General features: G+C 38.6%; 1 protein-coding gene across 1 annotated transcript; it reads left to right on the top strand.

The window, feature by feature from the left end:
- Positions 1 to 924: 924 nt before the first annotated feature.
- LOC141646386 (F-box protein SKIP23-like) lies at positions 925 to 2,317 on the top strand. Its single transcript, XM_074454292.1, has one exon. It carries the CDS (start codon positions 1,007 to 1,009, stop codon positions 2,195 to 2,197), a length of 1,191 nt encoding a protein of 396 aa, XP_074310393.1. The 5' UTR covers positions 925 to 1,006; the 3' UTR covers positions 2,198 to 2,317.
- The last annotated feature ends 21,980 nt before the right edge of the window (positions 2,318 to 24,297 follow it).

Raw genomic sequence — 24,297 nt, 5'->3', positions numbered from 1 at the left:
GTGCCTCGGCTAGGACAACTAGCCAGCCGGAGCACATATCCGCGAACTCATATCCAAGACCCCTCGGCGGCGAGTCAACAGGGCCCGCCGACCTGCCATGGGTCCCTCGGCCGAGGGTAGATCAGTCTTTCCACCTGCTAGCCACTTGGCCACTACGTGACAAAAGGTGAAAGTCTATAAATACTCCTCAACCCACATTGAGGAGAGGATCCACAATTTAACCTAAGAATCACTATTCATCTGGTAATATCTTCCTTATCTCTCTACAATACATACTTCGCCAAGTAACAACAACTTATCCCTTTAAGTTTACTGACTTGAGCGTCGGAGTGAGTTCGCTCGGTCCAAAGCCGAGCCCTCAGTTTGTTCATCGTTTCAGGAGACCGCGAGGAGGATTCAACCAAAGACGTCATTCTACAAGCACGGGTGGTAACAAATAACTGCTCTGGAATTACACCCGGAACAACTTTAAAAGATTGTAAAAAATAAATCTCTCATCACACAAACATATTTTATTATCAATCCGTCAACCCTTTATTATTATTATTATTATTATTATTATTATTATTATTATTATTATTATTATTATTTAAACATACTTAACATTTAACATAGGTGAAGTCCGGAATCTTGCAATTTCCTAATCAATACCAATAGAGTGACCTATCTTTTCCATGTTGTTTAAGTTAAATTTCTCCTGAAATTATATAGAGTATGGACAAATAACGGCCTTATAACATCAACCTCTTGAGTCTTGACAAAGACATTTTTCATAGTATAGTGTTGACTGTTGACTGCTCATAATTTATTTTTTAATTTGGAAAATTATTGTGATGTATGCACCTAATTGATTAGTTTCTCACTAGGTGGCCTGAATTTTTTCCTATAGTCTTCCTTATATAAATAGCGAGCTATATCGAAGCCAACACAAAACATCCTCATTTTCCTTTCAATTCAACTTTCTTTATCTCCTCCTATATCATCTCCATATATAACAACATATAAAATGGTAACCATGTCATATTGGTCCGACCTCCCCTCGGAGCTATTAGACCTAGTCGCGACACATTTTGATTCCTCTTCTGATTCTCGTCACTTTCGCTCTGTTTGTTCCGAGTGGCGGTTTGCCATTCCCCGACCACTTTCCACCCGATTCCCTCCGATGAAATTCTTCAACACCAGTGATGTCCAACTCGAAAAACAAACTTTTTACCACCTTTCCCAATCGTCAAACCCGGGTTCACCTGGTTGGCTTATCAAAACTGAAGAAAACAATCCAGGAAGCGTCCGTTTGTTCAATCCCTTCTCTAGATCTTCAATTAAACACCTACCATTTAATTTTCCTAAACAATTGGATCTTACCAATATTAAAATCCGTGAATTGGACCACGAGTACGTGTTACGTAACGTTAGTGGTAACACGGAATTATTCAACATGGAGCATGAAAAGGTAGCAATTATTATTACATCGTCTTTTAATAATTCTAATGATTTTGTCATTTTATCAACACATGACACCGGAAAATTATTCATGTATCAATCGGTCCAACAAAAATGGTCAATTTTAGATGATCCAACGTTAGGTTACGATGATCGGAGTATTTATGTTAACGACTGGTCCATGCATTACGTTGACGTAATGGAGGTCAATGGAATATTTTATGCAGTTACAAATTCAGGTAGGACTGTTGCAATTAATGTGACGGATTATTCAACCGTGAAGGTGACACTGTTGAAAAATTCAATTATTGGGGGCGATAAAAAATGTCTTGTTAAATTATCCGATGACTTACTGATGGTGGATTTTTACTCAGACACGACCCCAAGCGGGTCAATTAAGATACTAGCAGTCGAGATTTTCAAACTCAATAAAGAGGGGCAAAAGTGGGAATTACTAAAGAGTTTAGGGGATCATACACTTTTTATAAGCAACCATTCTTCATTTTCTGCTATCGGATTGCCGGGATGCAAAGGTAATTGCATATATTTTCGGTTCAAAAGCTTTGACAAGAACAAGTGTTGTTTAGACACAATTAAGGAAGGATTTTGTGAAGAAAAGGATGGTTTTGAATGGAGAAGTGAAGAGATTGGAGTGTTTGATTTTGAAAAGGGTGTTGTTGGAATTTTGGAAGAATATTTGGACAATTCACAACTATTTTCTTGGCCTCCTCCGTCTTGGGTCATGGCTTCAAAGTAGAATATTATTTCCAATAATTAAGTGCATTTTGATTTCAAGCATGTTTGTAATTTGCAAAAATGTGATTATCCATATGTAATTATCTACGGAGTATCATTTTATTCCCCTTTTGGTTTTTAATTCGTTTTCACACAAAATCTTGTATAAAATAGTTTTACTGTAAAATCAGGTGACATTTTACTTAAATAACCCTACTGAATTTTTTTACTTAAATAACCCTATTGAAAATAAATATCACCCACTCTTGTACGGAGTATAAAACAGTTTTACACAGTTTTACGGTAAAATCAAGTGACATTTTACTTAAATAACCCTATTAAAAATAAATTTCATCTACTATTATGTTTAGTGTTATGAGTATCATTAACCTTTATTGGCGATTTTAAAATGTTTTATCGTAAAGCTATTTTGGTGATTTTAAAATATTTTATCGTAAAACTGTTTTCCAAGAGTAATACGTCACTAATAATATTTCAAGTGATAACAAAAAGACTGCGGTAATGTTCAAAGGTGTTGTGCGGAAGAAACAATGAAAGAGGAATCTATTTATTCATAGTTATTGACTAAAGAAGCATACTGACCTTGACTTTCTCATTATTACTGCTTCTCTATTTTGTGGTGTCGTGTTTCTCATGTTATATTTGAATAAAAGGAGTCACAATGCAACGGCTTTCAAACCCGTATTCTTCAAAAGTATTTGAAAATTGTTACGATTTTTAAAAGTTGTATTCTCGGAAAATATTTGAGAATTATTGTTCAAATATTTATTGAGAACTACGGTTAAGTAGATCGCGGATTGTTGTTCATGTTATGTTCGTCAGATCAATATTTTTTTTCTTTTTTTGCGCAAAGTCGCTAGCTATTTAGTTTTTTTTTTTTTTTTTTTTTTTTTTTTTTTTTTGGCAACGGGAAAGAAAGGTTTCATTGTTCATATCCGACTTTCGGAGTCGGACTTTATTATTACATTATTTGAAAAAGAAACTAAACTAAGGAGGGGGGTGAAAAACAAAGCAGGCTTCTTTAGGGGACGATCGGAGTTGGCCAACTCGGCAAACATTTCTTTCCTCTTCCTTATCAACTTTGCTTCGGAGAAGTACCTGCAACAAGACATACTTACGCCACGAGGACGTAGAAGTTTATGGGTGAGAGATCTACTTCCAGAGAAAGTAGATAAATTATGTCTTGGAGATTCATCCCCTTGGCTAAATGTCTTTCTCAAAGCGAGAATTCTTCTTTTGATTTTCCCATAATGTGTAAGAGAGTACCTGCAAAGTTTAGACGTCCTAGGGGCAGACGATAATTTGTTAAACAAGGAGGAATACACCTTACCCTTCTTTGGACGAGCTGAAAAAAGGAAAGGCGGGTGAACATTCGAATCATAAGGAGGTTGAGTACAAACAGAATTGTCGCCATCAATTTTAGAAGATAATGATAAACTAGGATCTTGGGAAATGACAGTGTTTGGAAGTTGGAGGATTTGAGTATCAGCAGTACTGAAATTGTCGCATATGGAGGACGTACTCGAACTTGCATCAGGAGCAAGAGGCTTAGCATTGTTGATATCAAAAGGAGACAAGACGTCATTTGTATTAACCATCGTCCTCTTTCGATGACGTCTCCTCCTCCTCTTCTTCTTACCCTTGTCACTTGTAGTGTCCGTTTCTTTTGTTTTCTCATTAGAAAGAACCCGAATTGTTAATATTGATAAATCTCTCTTATGATAAAAGCTCACCTTTTTACCTTCAAGGAGCTTTTGATAAGTTTGTCCACGGATTCTTAGCTGACAATTTCTTCCACCCTTCTTGAAGAACTCATGAATTGACGACTTACCAACGATATGCTCATCTTTCGTTAAGCTACTACACAAATCCAAGTCACAATTATTTTGATCATCCTTCATCTCCATAACCACACTTTCATTAACCTTTATACCCTTATCCTGTTGGGGCTGGTGTCCTTTACAGTTAGTGCAAGGACATTTAAATCTCTAAAAGGATCAAAGGGTATACTTTTGTATCATAATCAGTTGGTCCACGTTTATCAATAACGGTTGGCTTGCTAGATAAGTTTGACGTTATTGTCATACAGATGGCGGTGATCAACTGGTCCCTAATTAGTCAAAATGGTATGAAAATACAGTCATGTAGATGCCAAATTTGACTAACCAGTTAGTCCGAGTTATTTGACTAATAATTAGTCAAAATGTGATGTTGAGATATTTTGTTTAATACGGATTAAATAATAACGGCTAAGGCGAATTAAGCAGTTAATTCGTAAATTAAATATAAAGCGATTTATATTTAATTAAATGTATATTGAATATAATTATACAATATCGTCTTTGTCGGACATGTATTAATGTTTCAACTAATCCGTATTATTAGTTGATGCTTTAATAACCGATAACCGATGACGATTTATAACAAAACCGCGTCATATACATTTTAGCGATTTGCGAACCAGACCATGAGCTAAAACTAAAAGGAAGTGGAAGCCCACTTCCCTAGGTAGCCCATGGCCGGCCGGTTGAGAGAGAACAAAAGAGAGGTTCTCCTCTCTTTTGTAACCTAATTGTCATTTGCAAAACAAACTAGGGTTTTGAGAAAATTGCCTCTCAAAATTCGGATCTCTCATCCAACGAAAACTCACAAAACAATCCTCTCAATATTGCAAGGCAATTAGAGGATTCATTCTAGCACAAGGGCATTTCTCGGACAATCTTGGGTGCATCATTTAGGAGGAGATCTACTTTGATCTCTCATTGCCGAATTGCACTAGGACCGGAGGTTATTACTTACTCTTTATCGTTTCATTGTGTTTTTCGTTTATGACTATTAATCACGTATAAAATTTGCGTTATAATCCTTCAATTTATGGGTTTTATACGGATATTACCCTACAAGTGGTATCAGAGCGAGGCCACGTAAATTTTTCTATGTGATTTTCATCAAACGATCTTTGAATCGATGTATTTTTGATTAATTTTCATTCGGATGAAAATTTTTCCCTCTCGGCATTTTTTTTAATGCTGCATTTTTTTTATGTTGCGTTTTTTGTCTTGAGAACCGTGTCAAGTTTACACGGCATTGGTTGTTGTTTTTTGTCTTGTTTTCGATTTGATCTTTGCATATTGTTTTTGTAATCGATATTCATTGCAATATGTTAAAGATCCATCAAAATGTTTGCATAAAATTTCGTGCGACACAAAAAAATTTTTTTTGTCACGGCTGTTTTTTATTTACACGGCCTGTTTTTTTTTTGTGCATTGGAAATCGTGCCTTGTGACGATCTTTTGTTTTTCGATTTGTTCATTGCGTATTGTTATTTTAAACGATAATTATAACAATATGTGAAGATCATGTCAATTGTAATTTTGTTTTAATCCGGATTATGTTCAAATTGCAATTGAGTTTTGTCAAATCGATTCGGTATTGGATGTTTTGCTCACGGTGAGAGCGCCTGAAATTTTTTTTTTCTTTTTTTGCTCACGGCAATGGGCATCTTTAATAAAAAAAAAAAAAAAATTCTTTCCTGGTACTGTTCACGACCAACAGTGAAAAAAAAATAAAAAAATTTTTTGGTTTTTTTTTTCGGCCTTTATTGCATAATACGGATTTATGCACTCGCTTGATAGTGAAACGGTTCACCCACGAACAATTTAGTTACTTTAAAACGATTTAAAGTAACGGATTATCATGAATTAAAATTAAGTTGATGAAACGGTTTTGTCACATAATTTTAATTATCTTTGGTGGTTTGGATAATTTAACATAATTACGGAATTATGTCACGAATAAATTTAATTTAGTTGATGCATTTTATTTATCGTTCTTGTTTAATTTGAATGCTTTTAATTACGTATTTATTTATTTTTGCAAACGGTTGTAACTTAGTGTGGCCTTAGTAGAACGTGTTACCGTAATGATGGAACACGGTCTTGGTTGTATTTTGAGATCTCGTATCTCCTTTTATTTCTTTTAATTACAGTTTTTATTTAGAATGTAAATAGGTTTATATTTTGTAAATTTTAATTGTAATTTTGAGAAGACTAAAGAAGGAGACCGGATGCTCACTCCCGCTACATGGACAAAGATGGAACATCAAGACAAGCTTTTCGGGTCCAACGGTGGATTCCAAAGTTGTATTATGTTCTTTTTACTAGGATAGGCCACACTAGGAATTTTTATTTACGTATTGCATTCATTTATTTATTTTATCGTAACGATAGTATGCATCATATTCCGCCTAAAACCAAACCACCTAATAATTGCATGAAAACTGACTCATGTAGAGGTCACGCGTTAGTTTTCTATGACATTCTTATGTCACACGATTTAAGCCATCATCTAAATTAATTCATTCACGCAGTTGCTAGTTATTCGTTCACTTAAAATGAATTGAAACTTAGTTGATGGGATCTTCCTCGTATAAACAAAAATTGAGAACGGTCTTTATAGGTCAAACTCCAATGAATCCCTTCTTCGTCGGTAGGCATAATATGACCCCTTCTACGTCGGGTAAGTTGGAACCGATTGACTTATTTTATCTCAACACTATGGTCACTCGTACGATCCTGTGATCATGGTGGACTATAGATAGGATTTACGGAAATCTATCGAGCAAGAGTTTTTACGGAAGAACTAGCTAAACAGTTGGCTTATCAATTTACGGAAATTGAGTCTTGGGATCACTTGTATTATTCTTGAGGGAGATCAATTATACAAGTGCAATGAGTCTACACGGTTAAAATGAGTTTTAATAGACTTAAATCACCTCGATGAGTTGCTTATTTCGTTTTGGTTTTTCTTTCTTTTTCAGTGTAGATCACGTTCACATAAACTGCTAATAACAATATGGCTGGTCACTTGAACGACCCAATGCCAAGTGCCACATTGGACCGTGAGTCCTGGCTTCGGATCTTCATGAATCGGATGAATCGGTCAACTCGATCAAGAATGATGGATCAAACTTCGCGGACTGGGAGGCGGCATTACGGAATCTTTGCCGCTGCCGCGACGGGAAGCTCAAATTTCTGCTTGAGCCCATGCCGTCAAACCCAGGCCCCACGGCCGGAATTAACGAGATCGACAAGTATAACGATTTCGCCTTGGAAGCGGGTGCGATTAAAAACGTACTCATTTTTGCAATGGAACCCAATTTGCAGAAACGCTTCATAGCCCAAGGTGCAAACAAGATTTTCACCACGCTCACCAAGGAATTCTCGAAAGCACCGAGAATCGTGACCTATGAGCATACCACTCGCTTCTTTGATGCGAGACTCGAGAAGGGCCAACCGGTTAGCCCCCACATTCTCAGCATGATTGAGAATGTCGAGAAGCTGGAGACGCTTGATTGTAAGATCGGCGAGAACATTGTTATTGACCGCATGCTTCACTCACTCCACGATGGTTTTTCGCAATTTAGAGCGAATTACTATATGAATGATTTGAAGAAAAGTCCTCATGAATCGCACTCCCTTCTCGTACAGACCGAGAAGGACATGAAGTTCAGTGGGAGCATGAAACAGGATGTTCTCGTTGTGTCAAACAAGGGCAAGGGTAAGGGCAAAGTTCAGCCAGGCCTAGCGGTAGGCAAACCGAAGTTTAAGAAGTCGGGTTCGTAAGAGTGGGCACTGGTGAGTCGAGCACCTCATCGGGCGCGACAAAGAGCAAGAATGAAAACATGGAATGCCATCATTGCCACAAGACTGGGCATTGGAGGCGTACATGTCCTGTTTATCATGAGGACTTAAAGGCAGGTCGTGTTAAACCCGTTGGTATGTCTTCTTCTTCTACTTTTATTCATATGATTGAGATTAACCACGCAAGTTACGGAACTTGGGTACTTGATACTGGTTGTGGTTCTCATCTGTGTAATCATGTGCGGGGGCTCCGAAACATCGAACCCCTCGTAAAGGGTGAGGTGGACTGCGTGTCGGGAATGGAGCACGAGTGGCTGCCGTCTCGAGGGGAACATACGTGATCCGACTTCCTAGCGGATTTGAGTTATTTTTATATAATCGCTATTATGTACCCAGTCTTTCCAAAAACATTATTTCGGTTTACGCACTTGACAAACTTGGATTTTCATTTGTAATAGAGAATAATACTTGCATTTTCTCATTACACGATATGATTTATGGCAAGGCGGTCTCCATGAACGGAATTTATGTTTTAGATCGTTTTCAACCGAAATATTACACGTAATGAATAAAAAGTTAAAGGTTGGTGACAAAGATCAAACGTATCTATGGCAATGCCGTATGGGACACATTAATGAGAAACGCGTAAAACAACTCATAAAGAATGGAGCTATCTCGGCCTTTGATTTTCAATCATTTGGCACGTGTGAATCATGTCTCATCGGTAAGATGACTCGGATTTCCTTCAAAGGTGTTGGAATGCGCGCTGCCGACCTATTAGGACTCATACACACGGATGTATGTGGTCCTATGTCAATCACCGCACGAGAAGGCTATAGGTATTTCATCACTTTCACGGACGATTTAAGTAGATATGGCTGTGTCTACTTAATGAAGCACAAAAGTGAATCCTTTGAGAAATTCAAGGAATACCGAGAATAGGGTCTGAACCTATTGGGTAGAAAGATTAAAACACTGCGTTCGGATCGTGGTGGCGAGTATCTTTCTCACGAGTTTGATCAACACCTTAAAGACTTTGGGATTGCCCTACGCTTAACTCCACCGGAACACCTCGGTGAATGGTGTGTCCGAACGGAGAAATCGAACATTACTTGATATGGTTCGATCTATGATGAGTCACACCGTGTTGCCTGACTCATTGTGGGGTTATGCTCTTCTGTCAGCTGCTCTAATACTTAACCGAAGTCCGTCTAAAGCTATTGACAAGACTCCATATGAGCTATGGAAGGGAACGGTCCCTAACTTGTCCTTTATACGGGTTTGGGGCTGCGAGGCTTATGTCAAGTGGAGACACGAGGATAAGCTCGGCCCGCGATCGGTCAAGACATACTTTATAGGTTATCCTAAAGGAACACTTGGTCATTACTTCTATTCGCCAACCGAACAACGTGTTTTTGTTGCGGCTAGTGCGACATTCTTGGAGAAGGAATTTCTCGAGAATGCAAAGAGTGATAGAACCTTCGACCTGTCGGAGATTCCAGAACCAAATACCGAGCAACCATTGGAGGAACCAATTCCTTCAATCCCGGCTGCGGTGAATATTCCTGAGGAACCTAGGAGGTCGGGAAGAGTCTCTATTCCTCCAGACAGATACATTGGTATGGTCGAGGAACATGACATAGATGACGTTCTACTCTTAACGAGTAGTGAACCCGCAACCTATAAAGGTGCCATGACTAGTTCCGACTCAAAGCTATGGCTTGAGGCCATGCAATCCGAGATGGACTCTATGTATGAGAACAACGTATGGGATCTTGTTAACTTACCTGCTAAGGTTCGTCCCCTTCAATGCAAATGGCTTTACAAGATAAAGCATTCTGTGGAAGGTCAACAAGATATCTATAAAGCACGACTAGTTGCTAAAGGTTTCACCCAAGTGCCAGGTTTGCACTACGATGGAATTTTCGCACCCGTAGTCATGCTGCGTTCCATTCGGATTATCTTAGCGATTGCCGCTTTTCATGACTATGAAATTTGGCAAATGGATGTGAAAACCGCCTTCTTAAACGGTTTTTTGGAGGAAGAGTTGTACATGGTACAACCCGAAGGTTTCATCGATCCACAACATCCTAAGAAAGTGTGCAAGCTTAAGCGTTCCATTTATGGACTTAAGCAAGCATCTCGGAGTTGGAATCATCGCTTCGACCAAGTGATTAAAGAAAATGGATTTACTCGATCGGTCGAGGAACCATGTCTTTATATCAAGTCGAGTGAGAGCAAGATTGTCTTCCTAATATTGTATATCGATGACATACTCCTCATTGGGAATGACATACCTCTCTTAACTTCGGTGAAAGTATGGTTGAAAAACCATTTCCAGATGAAAGATCTGGGTGAGGCACAAAGAATTCTGGGCATCCGTATCTATCGAGATAGATCACGTCGGATGTTATCTCTCGATCAGAGTCTTACATAGACAAAATCCTAGAGAGATTCAGCATGACTAACTCCAAGAAGGGTTTTCTTCCTATGGCTCCAGGGGTGCATTTGAGCAAGTCTCAGTCACCAGAGACACCGGAAGAGAAAGAGCGCATGACACGGATTCCTTATGCCTCGGCTATAGGATCAATCATGTATGCCATGATATGTACACGTCCAGACGTGGCATATGCATTGAGTATGACAAGTCGATTCCAACAAAGATCCAGGTGAATCACATTGGATGGTCACAAGAACATTCTTAAGTACCTACGGAGGAATAAAGATTGAGCATTGACTTATGGAGGCGCTCAAAAGTCATGCGAACCGATTCTGTGAGATGCTAGCTTCCAAACGGATCGAGATGACTCGAAATCTCGATCTGGATTCGTTTTTACTCTTAATGGCGCTGCGATCACCTGAAGAGTTCCAAACAAACTGTTACAGTACAGATTCTACGACTGAGTCCGAGTACTATGTCGCGTCTAGACATGTACAACGGAAAGCTCATCTAATCCGAGATTACGTGGAGCAAAAGGAAGTAGTGATAGAAAAGATTGCTACACATGATAAGATAGCAGATCCTCTCACTAAACCATTACGACAAGATAAGCATGAAGGACATGTTAATTCCATGGGAATTAAACGTGTTCCTGAGTTGTAGTACTCTTTTATGGATTAGATTCATTTTCTTGTGTACTCTATACGACATCATCGTTTTGATATTTATATATATTTTGTTTTTCATGTGGATTTGTACGACAAATTTTGAACACCACAAAGTGAACTGAACAAACATTATATTTTTGGTCCTTAATTACCCACGTGAGCTGATAACTCAAGGTAATTATTTTGTGACGTTGGTTGATGGTGGGTTCAACGAGCCATAAGTCAAAAGGTTGACTGACCAATCACAGAGGCGATTTATACGGATATTTCGTAGGACACAATTGTGACATCGACGTGGAGTCCTAAATGTTTTATAACATTCGGTGCCTGGTCGTGGATATGACCTCCATGGTGATCCTAAGAGTCGATTCTTTTGACTATCGACTGTCTCTTGAGACTAAGGCAGATTTTGGGTGACTTTGGTTTCTTTCTCACGGTCATCCGTAACAGGGGGCCAAGTAGATTTTTTCTGGGTCATTTCATGCTGTGCTTAGATCGGAAGGAGTTCGAGTTGAAGGAAATATTCATCCTTTATCGGTACTCGATATTTCTCGGGCCACTCGAGGAGTCAGAATCGAAATGCATGACCATGCTCGGATACGGATTCGTTTTATCAGTTAAGTTACTCTCTAGTCGGGGAAACCACTCTAGATACAGATCGATTGTAAAATACGACCTTTGCGGATCCGGATCTGCAAATTGTTTTACATTGAGTGGGAGAAATTTTAAATGAATATGAGAATCGGTTATCGCACATACACTTGTACGGACAAGTGGGAGTTTGTTGGAGGTGGTGTCCTCCAGTTAGTGCGGATAACGTCATTGCACATACACTTGTACGGACAAGTGGGAGCTTGTTAGGGCCGGTGTCCTTTACGATTAGTGCAAGGACATTTAAATCTCTAAAAGGATCAAAGGGTATACTTTTGTATCATAATCAGTTGGTCCACGTTTATCAATAACGGTTGGCTTGCTAGATAAGTTTGACGTTATTGTCATACAGATGGCGGTGATCAACTGGTCCCTAATTAGTCAAAATGGTATGAAAATACAGTCATGTAGATGCCAAATTTGACTAACCAGTTAGTCCGAGTTATTTGACTAATAATTAGTCAAAATGTGATGTTGAGATATTTTGTTTAATACGGATTAAATAATAACGGCTAAGGCGAATTAAGCAGTTAATTCGTAAATTAAATATAAAGCGATTTATATTTAATTAAATGTATATTGAATATAATTATACAATATCGTCTTTGTCGGACATGTATTAATGTTTCAACTAATCCGTATTATTAGTTGATGCTTTAATAACCGATAACCGATGACGATTTATAACAAAACCGCGTCATATACATTTTAGCGATTTGCGAACCAGACCATGAGCTAAAACTAAAAGGAAGTGGAAGCCCACTTCCCTAGGTAGCCCATGGCCGGCCGGTTGAGACAGAACAAAAGAGAGGTTCTCCTCTCTTTTGTAACCTAATTGTCATTTGCAAAACAAACTAGGGTTTTGAGAAAATTGCCTCTCAAAATTCGGATCTCTCATCCAACGAAAACTCACAAAACAATCCTCTCAATATTGCAAGGCAATTAGAGGATTCATTCTAGCACAAGGGCATTTCTCGGACAATCTTGGGTGCATCATTGTGGAGGAGATCTACTTTGATCTCTCATTGCCGAATTGCACTAGGACCGGAGGTTATTACTTACTCTTTATCGTTTCATTGTGTTTTTCGTTTATGACTATTAATCACGTATAAAATTTGCGTTATAATCCTTCAATTTATGGGTTTTATACGGATATTACCCTACATATCCATACCCAAACCATCATTTTTTTGAAGATCTGGCACCGCCATCTTCACATTCTCGGAGTCCTCAACCTTCACAGAAGTTTCAAAAACACAGACAAACTTCTTGTTACTATCTACATCAAGTGCACGATCAACCTCCAACATTCTTTTACCATTTTCCTTCATAAGAAGCTGACTTTTAACCACACCTAACTCCCTTAAAATATCCTTATTCTTGGGTTCTACCACCAGTGCCTCAACCAAATCAATTTCTGCTTCACAAAACCTATTCAACTTCATGAAAGCTAATGTCCTACGAAAAAGAGCCTTAACATTGCGGGGGAAGAAATTCAAGATCATAGAGCACAAGTCCAAAGTAGCTTGGAATTCATCAAGTTTGAGGGCACATGCAGCTAGATTAGAGTTAAGTGAAACCGCAAGTTCCGATAAAGACTGAAAATCTTCATCCCCATCAGCATCAATACTCAAACCAAGAAGCTTACACGCTTCGTCGTAACAAGCATCAGCCATATCAAAACAATTCCTCCTAAACAAATCATTGCCCCTTTCTTTAAGTTCCTTAACCTTATGAAATTACCTAACATTCTCTCCCCATTATCATCCATAAAACCATCACTGACATGAGCACAAGCAAAAGTTTCAAGAAAATTCTGATAACTAGCTGTGGGAGTCATAATTTCAGTACACCAAGAAGCCCCAAAACAGAACAAACAAGGGGAAAGCAATAGCTAAAACAAATTCACCAGCAAAACCAAAAGCCCCTATCAAAACATAGATAATTGGAGGCCAAAACCCACCCCGCCAGAGAGCTTAAAACAGTAGCTGATGATGGAAATCAGCGAAAACAAACAGAGAAAAGAGCTTACAGCACTATACAAATACACAAGAAAACCCGAAAAACATAGAAAGGTAAGAAGAGATCACCGGCTTGTGACAAGAAACGTAAATCACTGAAGGATAGACGTTCCAAGGAAAACGTACCAGAAGAGGATAAACACGACACTCAATTGAGAACCGATCGCCGTGGACTGCAAGCACAAAACCGGAAGATAAAAAAGAATCTTTCTACCACAGCTACAAGAAAACCAGACGATCAAAACGTTTAATAGGTTTGGCTCGCCGGCGTCAGGTTATATGTGATTATGGATAAGCGGCCGGCGAGCCGAAGACGGATGCGGAGGCAGTAGTGTGGTTTAATTGATTTATTTAGGTAATGTTATTTGGGAAAGTAAGAGAGAGAGAGTCGGAACAATGTAAACGGTAAAATAAGAGTTTAGAATACAGCTATTTAGTTGATATTAAAGTTACAACACGTCAACACCCACAATGAATGTGTTTGATAAAAAAAACGTCTAAGAATATTGAAAAAATAACCGTTACTTGGAGATGAAGGATCTCAAGCTCAAGACACATCTCTTGTACTTATCTCAGTATAACTTTGAAGATTGTCGACGATTTGTACAACGACTAAGGTATGATAAATTACTGTTGGAGTATGATGTTGCTCCAATCTAAAATGTGATAATTGTCCCACATTGGAATAATAGTTGGGGAATTCGTATCCTTATATATGAGTGTGCACTATAAAATGTTATCTAGACTATAGAGGAGAGGCTATGTCTCCTCAAGAACGCATCTTCGCCACCTTGCATCCCACTCATGTCATGTGCTTGGATAATAAAATCTACACTTACCTATTCGATTTTTTTTTGCTAAAATGTAAGCTTCTCATTATAAAACCGCAATTACATGTCAACATGTATTTTCCACATTACAATTTTCATGCTCATATTTAAAGAAATTGCATCCTACACAACTATAAGCTATCCTTAGTACTGATAACTCGTGGTTTATACTCAATAAATCTTTTCTGAAGCACCCGTTAAATATTCAGAGCTACCCTCACAGGACTACTGACTCTTCAATGAATGCGGGCTTCATTTCTTTGCATCCAGATCATATACCAACAATCCAAATGCTATAAATTCAATTAAAAAAAACAAAATTTAGTATAAACCACAACGTTGAAGAATCGACATTGCTTTGGAGTTCTTTTCGGCAAGTTTGAAGTCGTTTTCATTGTAATCTTTTTCCTCTTTGGTTTTGGTGAAACCGTTTAATATATCGGTTTCCTCAATAACAAGAGGTCCATTTTGGATGATGGTCCAACATTGATAATCGATACTTTTGATGTAATGTTCCATTTTGAGTTTCCACCATCCAAAATTCGCACCGATAAAGACCGGGATCTTGGAGTGCTTCTCGGAATCCATTACCCACGAATCAAACTCTAAGGCGATTAGCCTCGATAAAGAGCACGAGGCTCTGATACCAATTGAAGAGTTTATGGATTCAAGTACCTAAGAGGGGGAGGGGTGAATTAGGTACTATTTTTAAAATTTCAACTTAAACTTTATTAGATTAAAGTAAATTGTTTGATAATGTGGAGAAGTTGTGAATACATCGATTAATATTGACGAATTAAACGAGTATTGAAATGTAACTACTTGCTGAACCGTGAGGGTAACAATGGTTCTGACTGTTGCTATTCATCTCTTAGCATATCAGGTACAAGCTACAGAACGAATGTGACAGTATAGAGAACTGTTACTTCAAAGTAAAGCAAATAAAGAAACTTGATAAAAACAAATGCAGCGGAATAAGAGTAAACAAAGATAGAACACAAGATTTTTGAATTGGTTCGGCTAATACTCAAAAGCCTACGTCCAATCTACTTTTTATTGAATATTTTAGTGATCTACTCCGACTACTCCGTACAATAAAAAGACCAACAACCTACTCCGGTTGCGACACCAACAACCTACTCCGGTTGCGACACAAGTTCAAGGATTACTCCGTCCTAGAACTTTACACTCTTACTTAGAACGTTTACAAGGATCAAGTTTCCACGGACTGCTTCTTAACAAGAATTGATATGGACAACTTATAAGATCAAACGGTTCATAAGTGAAAGAGTTCAATACTTAAAGTAACAGTTGTTGTGACTGTAACACTTGAAGACTTTGAAAGCTTTTCAGAATGTAAAAATGATTTTAAACTTGAAACCGATTTTGCAAACTTAAGAAAATTCTCAGGAAAAGTCTTGCCTTCAAAGTGAGGATTGATGCTCCTTTTATAGAAGAGGGACGAGAAGATGCAAGCTAGGGTTTGTGGTCAAGTCCTTTGGTCAAGAGACAAAGGAGGTTGACCTTCCCAAACTAGCACAAAAAGGGCTTACTTCTAAGAAGCACAAAAAGGAAAAAAGAGTTTGTATTTAGCCTCAAAATATCCATGGCTTTTCAGAAACAAAGAAGAGATGCCATTAGCAAGAGGACAATCCATTGATAAACAAGGAAAGAGCCAAACAAGGTTCATGGAAAGTTAAGAAAAAGTTGTTTCATGAAAAGGGAAATCTTTTGAACTAGTCTTTACAAACTCTTTTTAACACACCACTTTTTCAAATATTTTAGAAAGCCTAAACTGATTTGGGAGAGCCTATTTGTAAAATATTTGAAATAAAAAGTTTGCTTCAAGTGTAACGGGTCAAACTTAGATAGTCAAGAATACCATTACCCGTTACAGGTAACGGTATGTCAGACTGTCTCTGTTATAAGTATTCTACTCTTCCAACTTTTACATAACAAGACCAATACATGACCAAATGACTCTATGTCTTGGGTAGCAAATACTTGACGATCCTTGAATGATTAGAATAAGCAAATTGATCGATTAAGCCTGAAATAATAAACTAAGAAAACACAAGTTAAATGGGTATGTCATCATCAATTAAGAGAACCCAACAAATTCCTCCTTTGATGATAACAAGTCCAAACAAAACGAATGCAAATCAGAATTTTAAAATTTCCCCCTCTCATGTTTAGTCAATTATCACCAAGAGCATGTTGATTAGAGTGAGTTAACCATATGAGAGGAAAAGCCTAAAGCAAGATAGACTAGATATAAGAACATAAACCATATATCAAGGATTAATCGAGAAATTTAGAGCATGGCACGGGTTAATCAATTTGTTCTAAAAGACATAGAGCATGAGTTTTACCTTTTCCCCCTCTTGACATCATCAAAAGGGCAATGATGCTACCGTTCAATCATGGGAAAACACACGTTAGAAAACACATAAAGATAAACGCAATCGTGAAAGGATAACAAGGTCAACACAAAGCAAGGTTTAAACATTGTTCAAACGTTGTTCACCATGGCAAGATCAAGTTTAAAGAGTACACCACCAAAACCAATAATACGATCAGGGGGGGGGGGGGTGTAACAAAAGAGGCGAAATAGTTTGATTAGGGATAAGGGTTAGGTCTAGGAGGAGGACTCATCATCATAATTACCCTCGGAGGGACCATCTTTCTTTGCTTGGAGGAGAGTAGAGATAACATCAACTTCACCTTTCAACCCATCTACAACCTTCTCAAGACGACCAATTCCAGCCAAGGCATCCTCCACACGAGCCATAGCAACATCCTTCTTCTCTGAATCCGCCTTAACCCATGCACCAAGTTCTTGGACTGCTTTGAGAACCATTTCCAAAGATGGACCCGAACCCTTGCTAGATGAAGCAGATTCAAGACCCTTGCCCCGAGACTTTATTGGGTGCAACCCATCATCACCAATTCTAATTAACATCTTGCCAAACTGCCCATCACTCATCACATCATAACAGTTTACACAACCCACACTTGTCGAGAGTAACACAACCTTAGCTTTCAAAACTTTGGAAACCCACATACAATAGGGTAGACGGATAACACTAGAGTCTTTGGGGTCGTAGAGTTTTGTGGTCATGGCCGAGAAGCGACGAAACATCAGACCATGGAGGTTTATTTTGCGGTGAGCGGCAATGTGGTAAATGATGTATTGTTGGGCAATTGAAAGTTTGGTGCGGTCTCCGGAAGGGTAGAGGGTACGGCATAGCATATTAAAAATTAAGCGGAGAGGGGGAGGGATTTGAGTGTTCCCGACACCACCACAAGTAATGGCCTTAGGAAAAACAGTTTTGGCAATGGTCATGGGTGAGGCATAATCAAGGGGCAGGCCAGGTTTCAGAGGGTAGGTTGTCATAGCCTTCATTGGGTATGTTAAGAATTTTAGAAAAATCATATTGAGAAAGTTCTATGGGTTACCATTAACTTTGGCAGTGAGGGTTTTTCCGGTTTCATCAACTCGTAAGGAAACATAGAATTGAACAACCTCACAAGCATACACTGGTTCCCTAAGCTCGATTAAGCTTTCCCACTGTTGAGCAGCTATTATTTCTCGGACCTTGGTGAAAGCGGGTCGGTCAAGCCAAGTTTTCTCGTAGACACGGGTTGAGTGGATAACATCCTTAGAAATTAATCTCTTGCAATGACGATAAATTGAGGGAGGGATATCCAAAGCCTCGATTTGAGCCCACAAAGTATCCTCGTCCCACTTTGAAGTTAAGGGGACGGAATCATTTGGATCAATAAAGAAGGGCTTTCTCGGTTCTTCCACTGTCACTGGTTTCCCCCTCTTCTTTGGAACCCCCTTTTGTAGTCTTCCTCTCTTTTTCTTAGGCTCCAAATCCTTGACTCCCTCATCAAGACCCGACTCCTTACCTTTCCCCTTATCAGATTTTGTTGGTGACTCGGATTTGTCCGCATTTTCTTTATCCAAAACAGTATCCTTCTTTTCAACATTCACATCATCACCCTCGGCCTCTTCATTAATATCAGGGAGATCAACTTGTCTTTTCCTTTTACCCCCACGTTGAGACTTAGCCGGAACACTTTCCTTTTCCCGTTGATCCACTTCCTCCTCGGATTGTTCATCATTTTCTTCATCTAAAGCAGTGACGGTGGCATATGACGATGCCATTGAGGGAGAGTTTTTGCGATGTGAGCCTCGGGTTCGTTTGCCAATCATAGAGGAGATTGGCGGTTCAGGTGGTAAAGGCTGGTCAGGAGGGAGGGTGGCAATAGGTGGTGGTTCAAGTGGAGTTTCGGGTTCAGTGGTGTTAGTGAGATCAGGACTAATTGGGAATGCATATGATCCCTTTCGTTTAGGCATTTCTGATTGAGATAGTGAAGGGTCGTTGGTAGGATTGGTAGGGTTGGATGTTGGATTTGACATGTGGGTAGGCTTTAGTTGAGTGTTGAATAAGGTTTTTACCATAGTAAAATGGTAAGGGTAAGTGGGAAGATGGATAGTTGGTAGGTGAGATTGGGTGGATTTTGGGAAGTTGGAAGGTAGGTGGACGGATGTTTTGAGGATATGGGTTTGAGTTATTGATAGTGGACGAAAATGGTGAGGTGAAGTGGCCCAATAAATATTGGATGGTGAGAAGGTTGGGCCAATTTAATGAAATGTAAACAATTCATATAAAGATTTCAAAGTGGTGTAATGTAAACATAGACCTTGACATGAGGTTGAGTGATTACCAATTCACAAAGACGATATCAATTTATGATTAACGAACAATATGCAAACACGAGAAAGAACAATATCATACTAACATGTCCCTAATTAGTCAATCATTTAGGAGAAAAAGAATAATCATAATCATGAATTTAATAACAATTAATTAAGCCTATGTCAAGTCTAAGTTTCTCAAATTGTTTCCTTTCAAGTGGCTTAGTAAATATATCGGCTATTTGGTCTTCGGTTTTGCAAAAGATAAGTTTAACATTCCCCTTTTCTACATGATCTCGAATGAAATGATGATGAATCTCAATATGCTTAGTCTTAGAATGTTGAATTGGATTTTTAGAAATATTTATTGCACTCATATTATCACACATTATGGGAACGGAGTCATAAATAATTCCGAAGTCAAGAAGTTGTTCTTTTACCCATAGAAGTCGAGAGCAACAATGAGCGGCGCTAACACACTCACTCTCGGCCGTTGAAAGAGCAATCGTGTTTTGTTTTCTTGAGCCTCACGAAATCAAGCAAGGACCCAAGAACGTGGCAATTCCGGAAGTGCTCTTTCGGTCAACGCTACACCCCACATAGTCCGCATCCGAATACCCTATAAGGTCGAAAGGACAATGTAAGGGGTACCATAAATAGAGTTCTTGTGTTCCAATCAAATATCGAAGAATACGTTTAACCGCTTTGAAATGAGATTCTTTCGGATTTGATTGGAATCTAGCACATAAACAAACGCTAAAAAGAATGTCGGGACGACTTGCGGTCAAATAGAGAAGTGATCCAATCATACCTCTATACACCTTATCACTAATTCTCTTACCATTCTCATCTTTGTCCAATTTGGATTTAAATATCATAGGTGTAGGAAGTGAGCTCCCATTAGTCATCCCAAATTTCTTAAGCATTTCCTTAATATACTTTTGTTGATGGATTATAATTCCTTCTTTGGATTGTTTAATTTGGAGTCCAAGGAAAACTCCTAGCTCACCCATCATGCTCATTTCAAATTCCGATTTCATTAGTTCGGAAAAATAAGCATAGAGTACATCATTTGTTGCACCAAAAATAATATCGTCCACATAAACTTGGACGACCAACAGTTCATCTGACCGTTGCTTCAAAAACAATGTTTTGTCAATGGAACCTCTTCTAAAACCGTTTTCAATAAGAAATTTAGACAATCTATCATACCAACACCTAGGTGCTTGTTTTAAACCATAAAGAGCTTTGTCTAATTTGAAAACATGTTTTGGAAAATCATTGTTTAGGAAGCCCGGAGGTTGTTCTACAAAGACATCTTCTTCCAAATATCCATTTAGAAAAGCGGTTTTTACGTCCATTTGGAAGAGCTTGATGCCCTTGTGAGCCGCAAAAGCAATAAGCAATCGTATGGCCTCAAGTCTAGCTACCGGTGCATAGGTTTCATCGTAATCAATACCCTCTTGTTGGTTATAACCTTGCACCACTAGTCTAGCCTTGTTCCTCACGATTTGTCCGGAATTATCAAGCTTATTGCGAAAGACCCACCTAGTACCAATGACGGTACGGTTAGGCGATCTAGGGACTAAGTGCCATACCTCGTTCCTTTTGAATTGATTTAGTTCTTCTTGCATGGCAATTAACCAGTCTGCATCAGTCAGAGCGACTGTTACATTGGCAGGTCCAATTTGAGAAAGAAAGTCATTGTGGGCACAATACTCATCAAGATGATCAAGATTGTTGAGAGATGATCTTGTTCGAATTCCAGAGTTAATATCACTTGTGAGGTTTGAGAGAGGATGAGAGCTTTGATATTTCCAGTTCTTTGGAACGATGGTTTCTTGTTCCCCCTCAGCAGTGTCAGTCTCAGTGACTGTTTCCTTCGGTGTATAATGGTCATTATCAACACTGCCATGAGTTGCTTCATTTCTGGAAGTGGAGGCAACAGCCGTTGGGTCTGTTGCGTCCTGAGAAGAAAAAATGGCAGAGATACCACGTGTTCCCCCTGAAATGTTGCTTTCCTTTGGAGGTGAAAGTGCCTGAGACTGTTGTTGATCAACGTCATTGTCCATTGCTTCATCTTCCTCAAACACAAAGTCCTTTCGAACAAGACCGATCTCGAACTCATCATCATCGTCGTCTTCTTACACATTTTGTACTTGTCCAAGCATACTAGATTCATCAAAAATGACATGGACACTTTCTTCAATTAACATGGTTCGTTTATTGTAGACTTTATAGGCCTTGCTATGGTCGGAGTAGCCAATAAACACCCCTTCATCACTACGTGGATCAAACTTACCCAAGTTGTTTTTACCATTGTTGTGAACAAAGCATTTACTCCCAACGTATCTAAAATATGAAATGTTGGGCTTTCTTCCACGTAGTAATTCGTAGGGAGTTTTATTGATTATACTCCTTATCATGACACGATTATGAATATAGCAAGCGGTGTTTACCGCTTCGGCCAAAAGTTCTTAGGCAACTTACTACATAATAACATAATTCTAGCCATACTTTCAAGGGTCCTATTCATTCTTTCAACCACTCCATTTTGTTGTGGGGTTCTAGGAGATGAGAAATTATGGTCTACACCATTGTCATCACAATAAGCACCAAATGATGAGTTTTCAAATTCGGTTCCATGATCGCTTCTTATGGAAACAAGTTTTAAATTGAGTTTGTTTTGAATCTTTCTTAACCAAATTAGAAACTCATCAAATGCCTCATTCTTAGAGCCTAAGTAGAGTGCCCAAACGAACCTAAAATAATCATCAACAATGACACACACATAACGACTACCACCTCTTCTCCTAGTCCTCATTTGTCCACATAAGTCGATATGTAAAAGTTGCAATGGTCGAAGTGTGCTCACAATTCTTTTAGGTTTAAAGGAACTTCTAACATGTTTACCTCGATGCGTGTCATTTATATGATGTTTTACACCTTATTTTACACGCATTTCAGAGCTCATTTGTGTAGTTTGTTCTACTATTTACCCCATTTCGTCTACTTTCGTATTTTCATGTAATATTGCAGATTATTGCGGAAATGAGTAGATATTGAGCTAAACGTCCCTGAGTACTTAGCATTGCATTTGACATGAAGTAGTGACTCGGGAAATGAACTTGGTGCACGTAGCAAGGCCCGAAAGATAGATTTGCGAGAGTTTTAGAAGCGGATTACCAGCTACAGTGGTCTATAGACTGACCTACATGGTCTATAGACTGTCAGAATGCTGAACAGTTTACTGCAGGCTGCTTAAAATGGCTATATCTCGAGTTCTAGATATGATAATCGAGTAATTCCAATTGGAGGTGAAAGCTTATCCTCTTAGCTTTCCAACGCCGCGTAGAACGCTTGATTTGACCAAGTAACGAAGAAATGGCAGCTGTTTTAAGATCGGTGCGCGCTGCAGGAATCGTCAGAATGGATTACTGTGCAGCACCCTTGGTCGATCAACTGGTCTCAGTGGTCGATCGACCACCCCACGACTCTGACGCGCAAATTAAAATTAGAATTCCAAAGCCCACTTGTAATTAGGTTTTAGGAATAAGTTACGGGACTTCTCTATAAAAACAAAAACATCATTCATCAGTAGAGGAGGTCTCTCTCGCATGAGAGAAGAACGGTAGATTAGTTTAGTTTTAGCATTCTTAATAAAGTTCATTGCTTCCGGATCTTTTTTATCTTTCTTTTATTTTCGGTAATTCTTGTTCTTTAATTTACAGTTTACCTTTATTTGCTTTGTTTAGTCTAATAATTGCTAGTTAGATCCCGAAACCTTGATTGCTTTATTTCGTTATTATTGCTTGATAATTTTAATCATGTTTTCCTTTATAGTTTTTTATCAAACTCATTGTTGTTATTATTATGAGTAGCTAAGTACCCTTTGCTAAGATGTAAGGGAGCTATAGCGTAGATGGCGTAGAATAGGTGATCCCGAATTAGGACATGGTCGATCGACTGGCTTAACTGGTCGATCGACTGTGTCGTGTGGTCGGTCGACTGAGGTAGTTGGTCGATCGACCAGACCCGTGTTTGATTAGCATCGTTTGATTCGTTAAGTGCAATATTTAGCAATGAGACCGAGAAGAGACTTGTTAGATGCTTAGTTTTGACCAACCCGTAGATCGAGAGATAGGGGAGGGCATTAATTAATGAATTAAGACGACTAAATTGCTAAGATCGAAAGATAAGTAATTTAGGCTTTAGGAATCACTTTTCAGGGCGAGAGCTAGTAATAGTGAGACCTAGGGACTAGTAGCATAGGCCGAAAGGAGCTACTAGTTAACTTGGACCGAGAGGACATGTTTTGCCCATCCTACACGACTGTATTTCGGACTTACCTAGGATTATGTGCCATCGTAGCTATAGTGAACCGACCATCTTAGCTCCTTTTTATTATTTGTTTACACTCATTTTTATTACTTGCTTATTTATTTATGCATTTAGACTTAGATATAACTCAAATCAAACACCCCCCATCACTTATAGACTAAATAAAGACAACTAATAATTCCCTACCTCTCTGTGGTTCGACCCTTACTACCGCTTGCTAGTTGTAGTTTGGAAATTATTATAAATATTATTTTTGATACTCACATCGACAGGTATCAACCTCTAGCACATTCATCACATACTTTGTCAAAATCAAATTTCATGTTAGGAAAATCTTCAACCAAGTTAAGTTTTCTAAGGGTGTTAAGAGTTTTAGCACTAACATGTCCGAACCTTTTATGCCACAACCAAGGATCACTATTCATTACACTCATGCAAGACATGGTATGATCGGATAAAGTGTTCAAGTCGGTTAAGTACACATCTTTGACACATATTCCTTCGAGAATTAATTCATGAGTAGTGACATCAAATATTCGACACAAATTAGCACTAAATTCGACAATATTACCCTTATCACATAATTGAGAAATGCTAAGGAGATTATGCTTCAAACCTTTGACAAGCCGCATGTTGTCGACACAAAGAGATGGTGACTTACCAACCTTTCCAATGCCAATTACTTCACCCTTTTTGTTGTCACCAAACCTTACTGTGCCACCATTATACACCTTTAGTGAGAGGAATTAGCTTCTATCACCCGTCATGTGACGAGAGCATCCATTATCCAAGTACCAATT

Source organism: Silene latifolia, chromosome 3 (assembly GCF_048544455.1).
Source record: "Silene latifolia isolate original U9 population chromosome 3, ASM4854445v1, whole genome shotgun sequence".
NCBI classification, from domain to species: domain Eukaryota; kingdom Viridiplantae; phylum Streptophyta; class Magnoliopsida; order Caryophyllales; family Caryophyllaceae; genus Silene; species Silene latifolia.
This window is presented reverse-complemented; position numbering and strand designations above follow the sequence as displayed.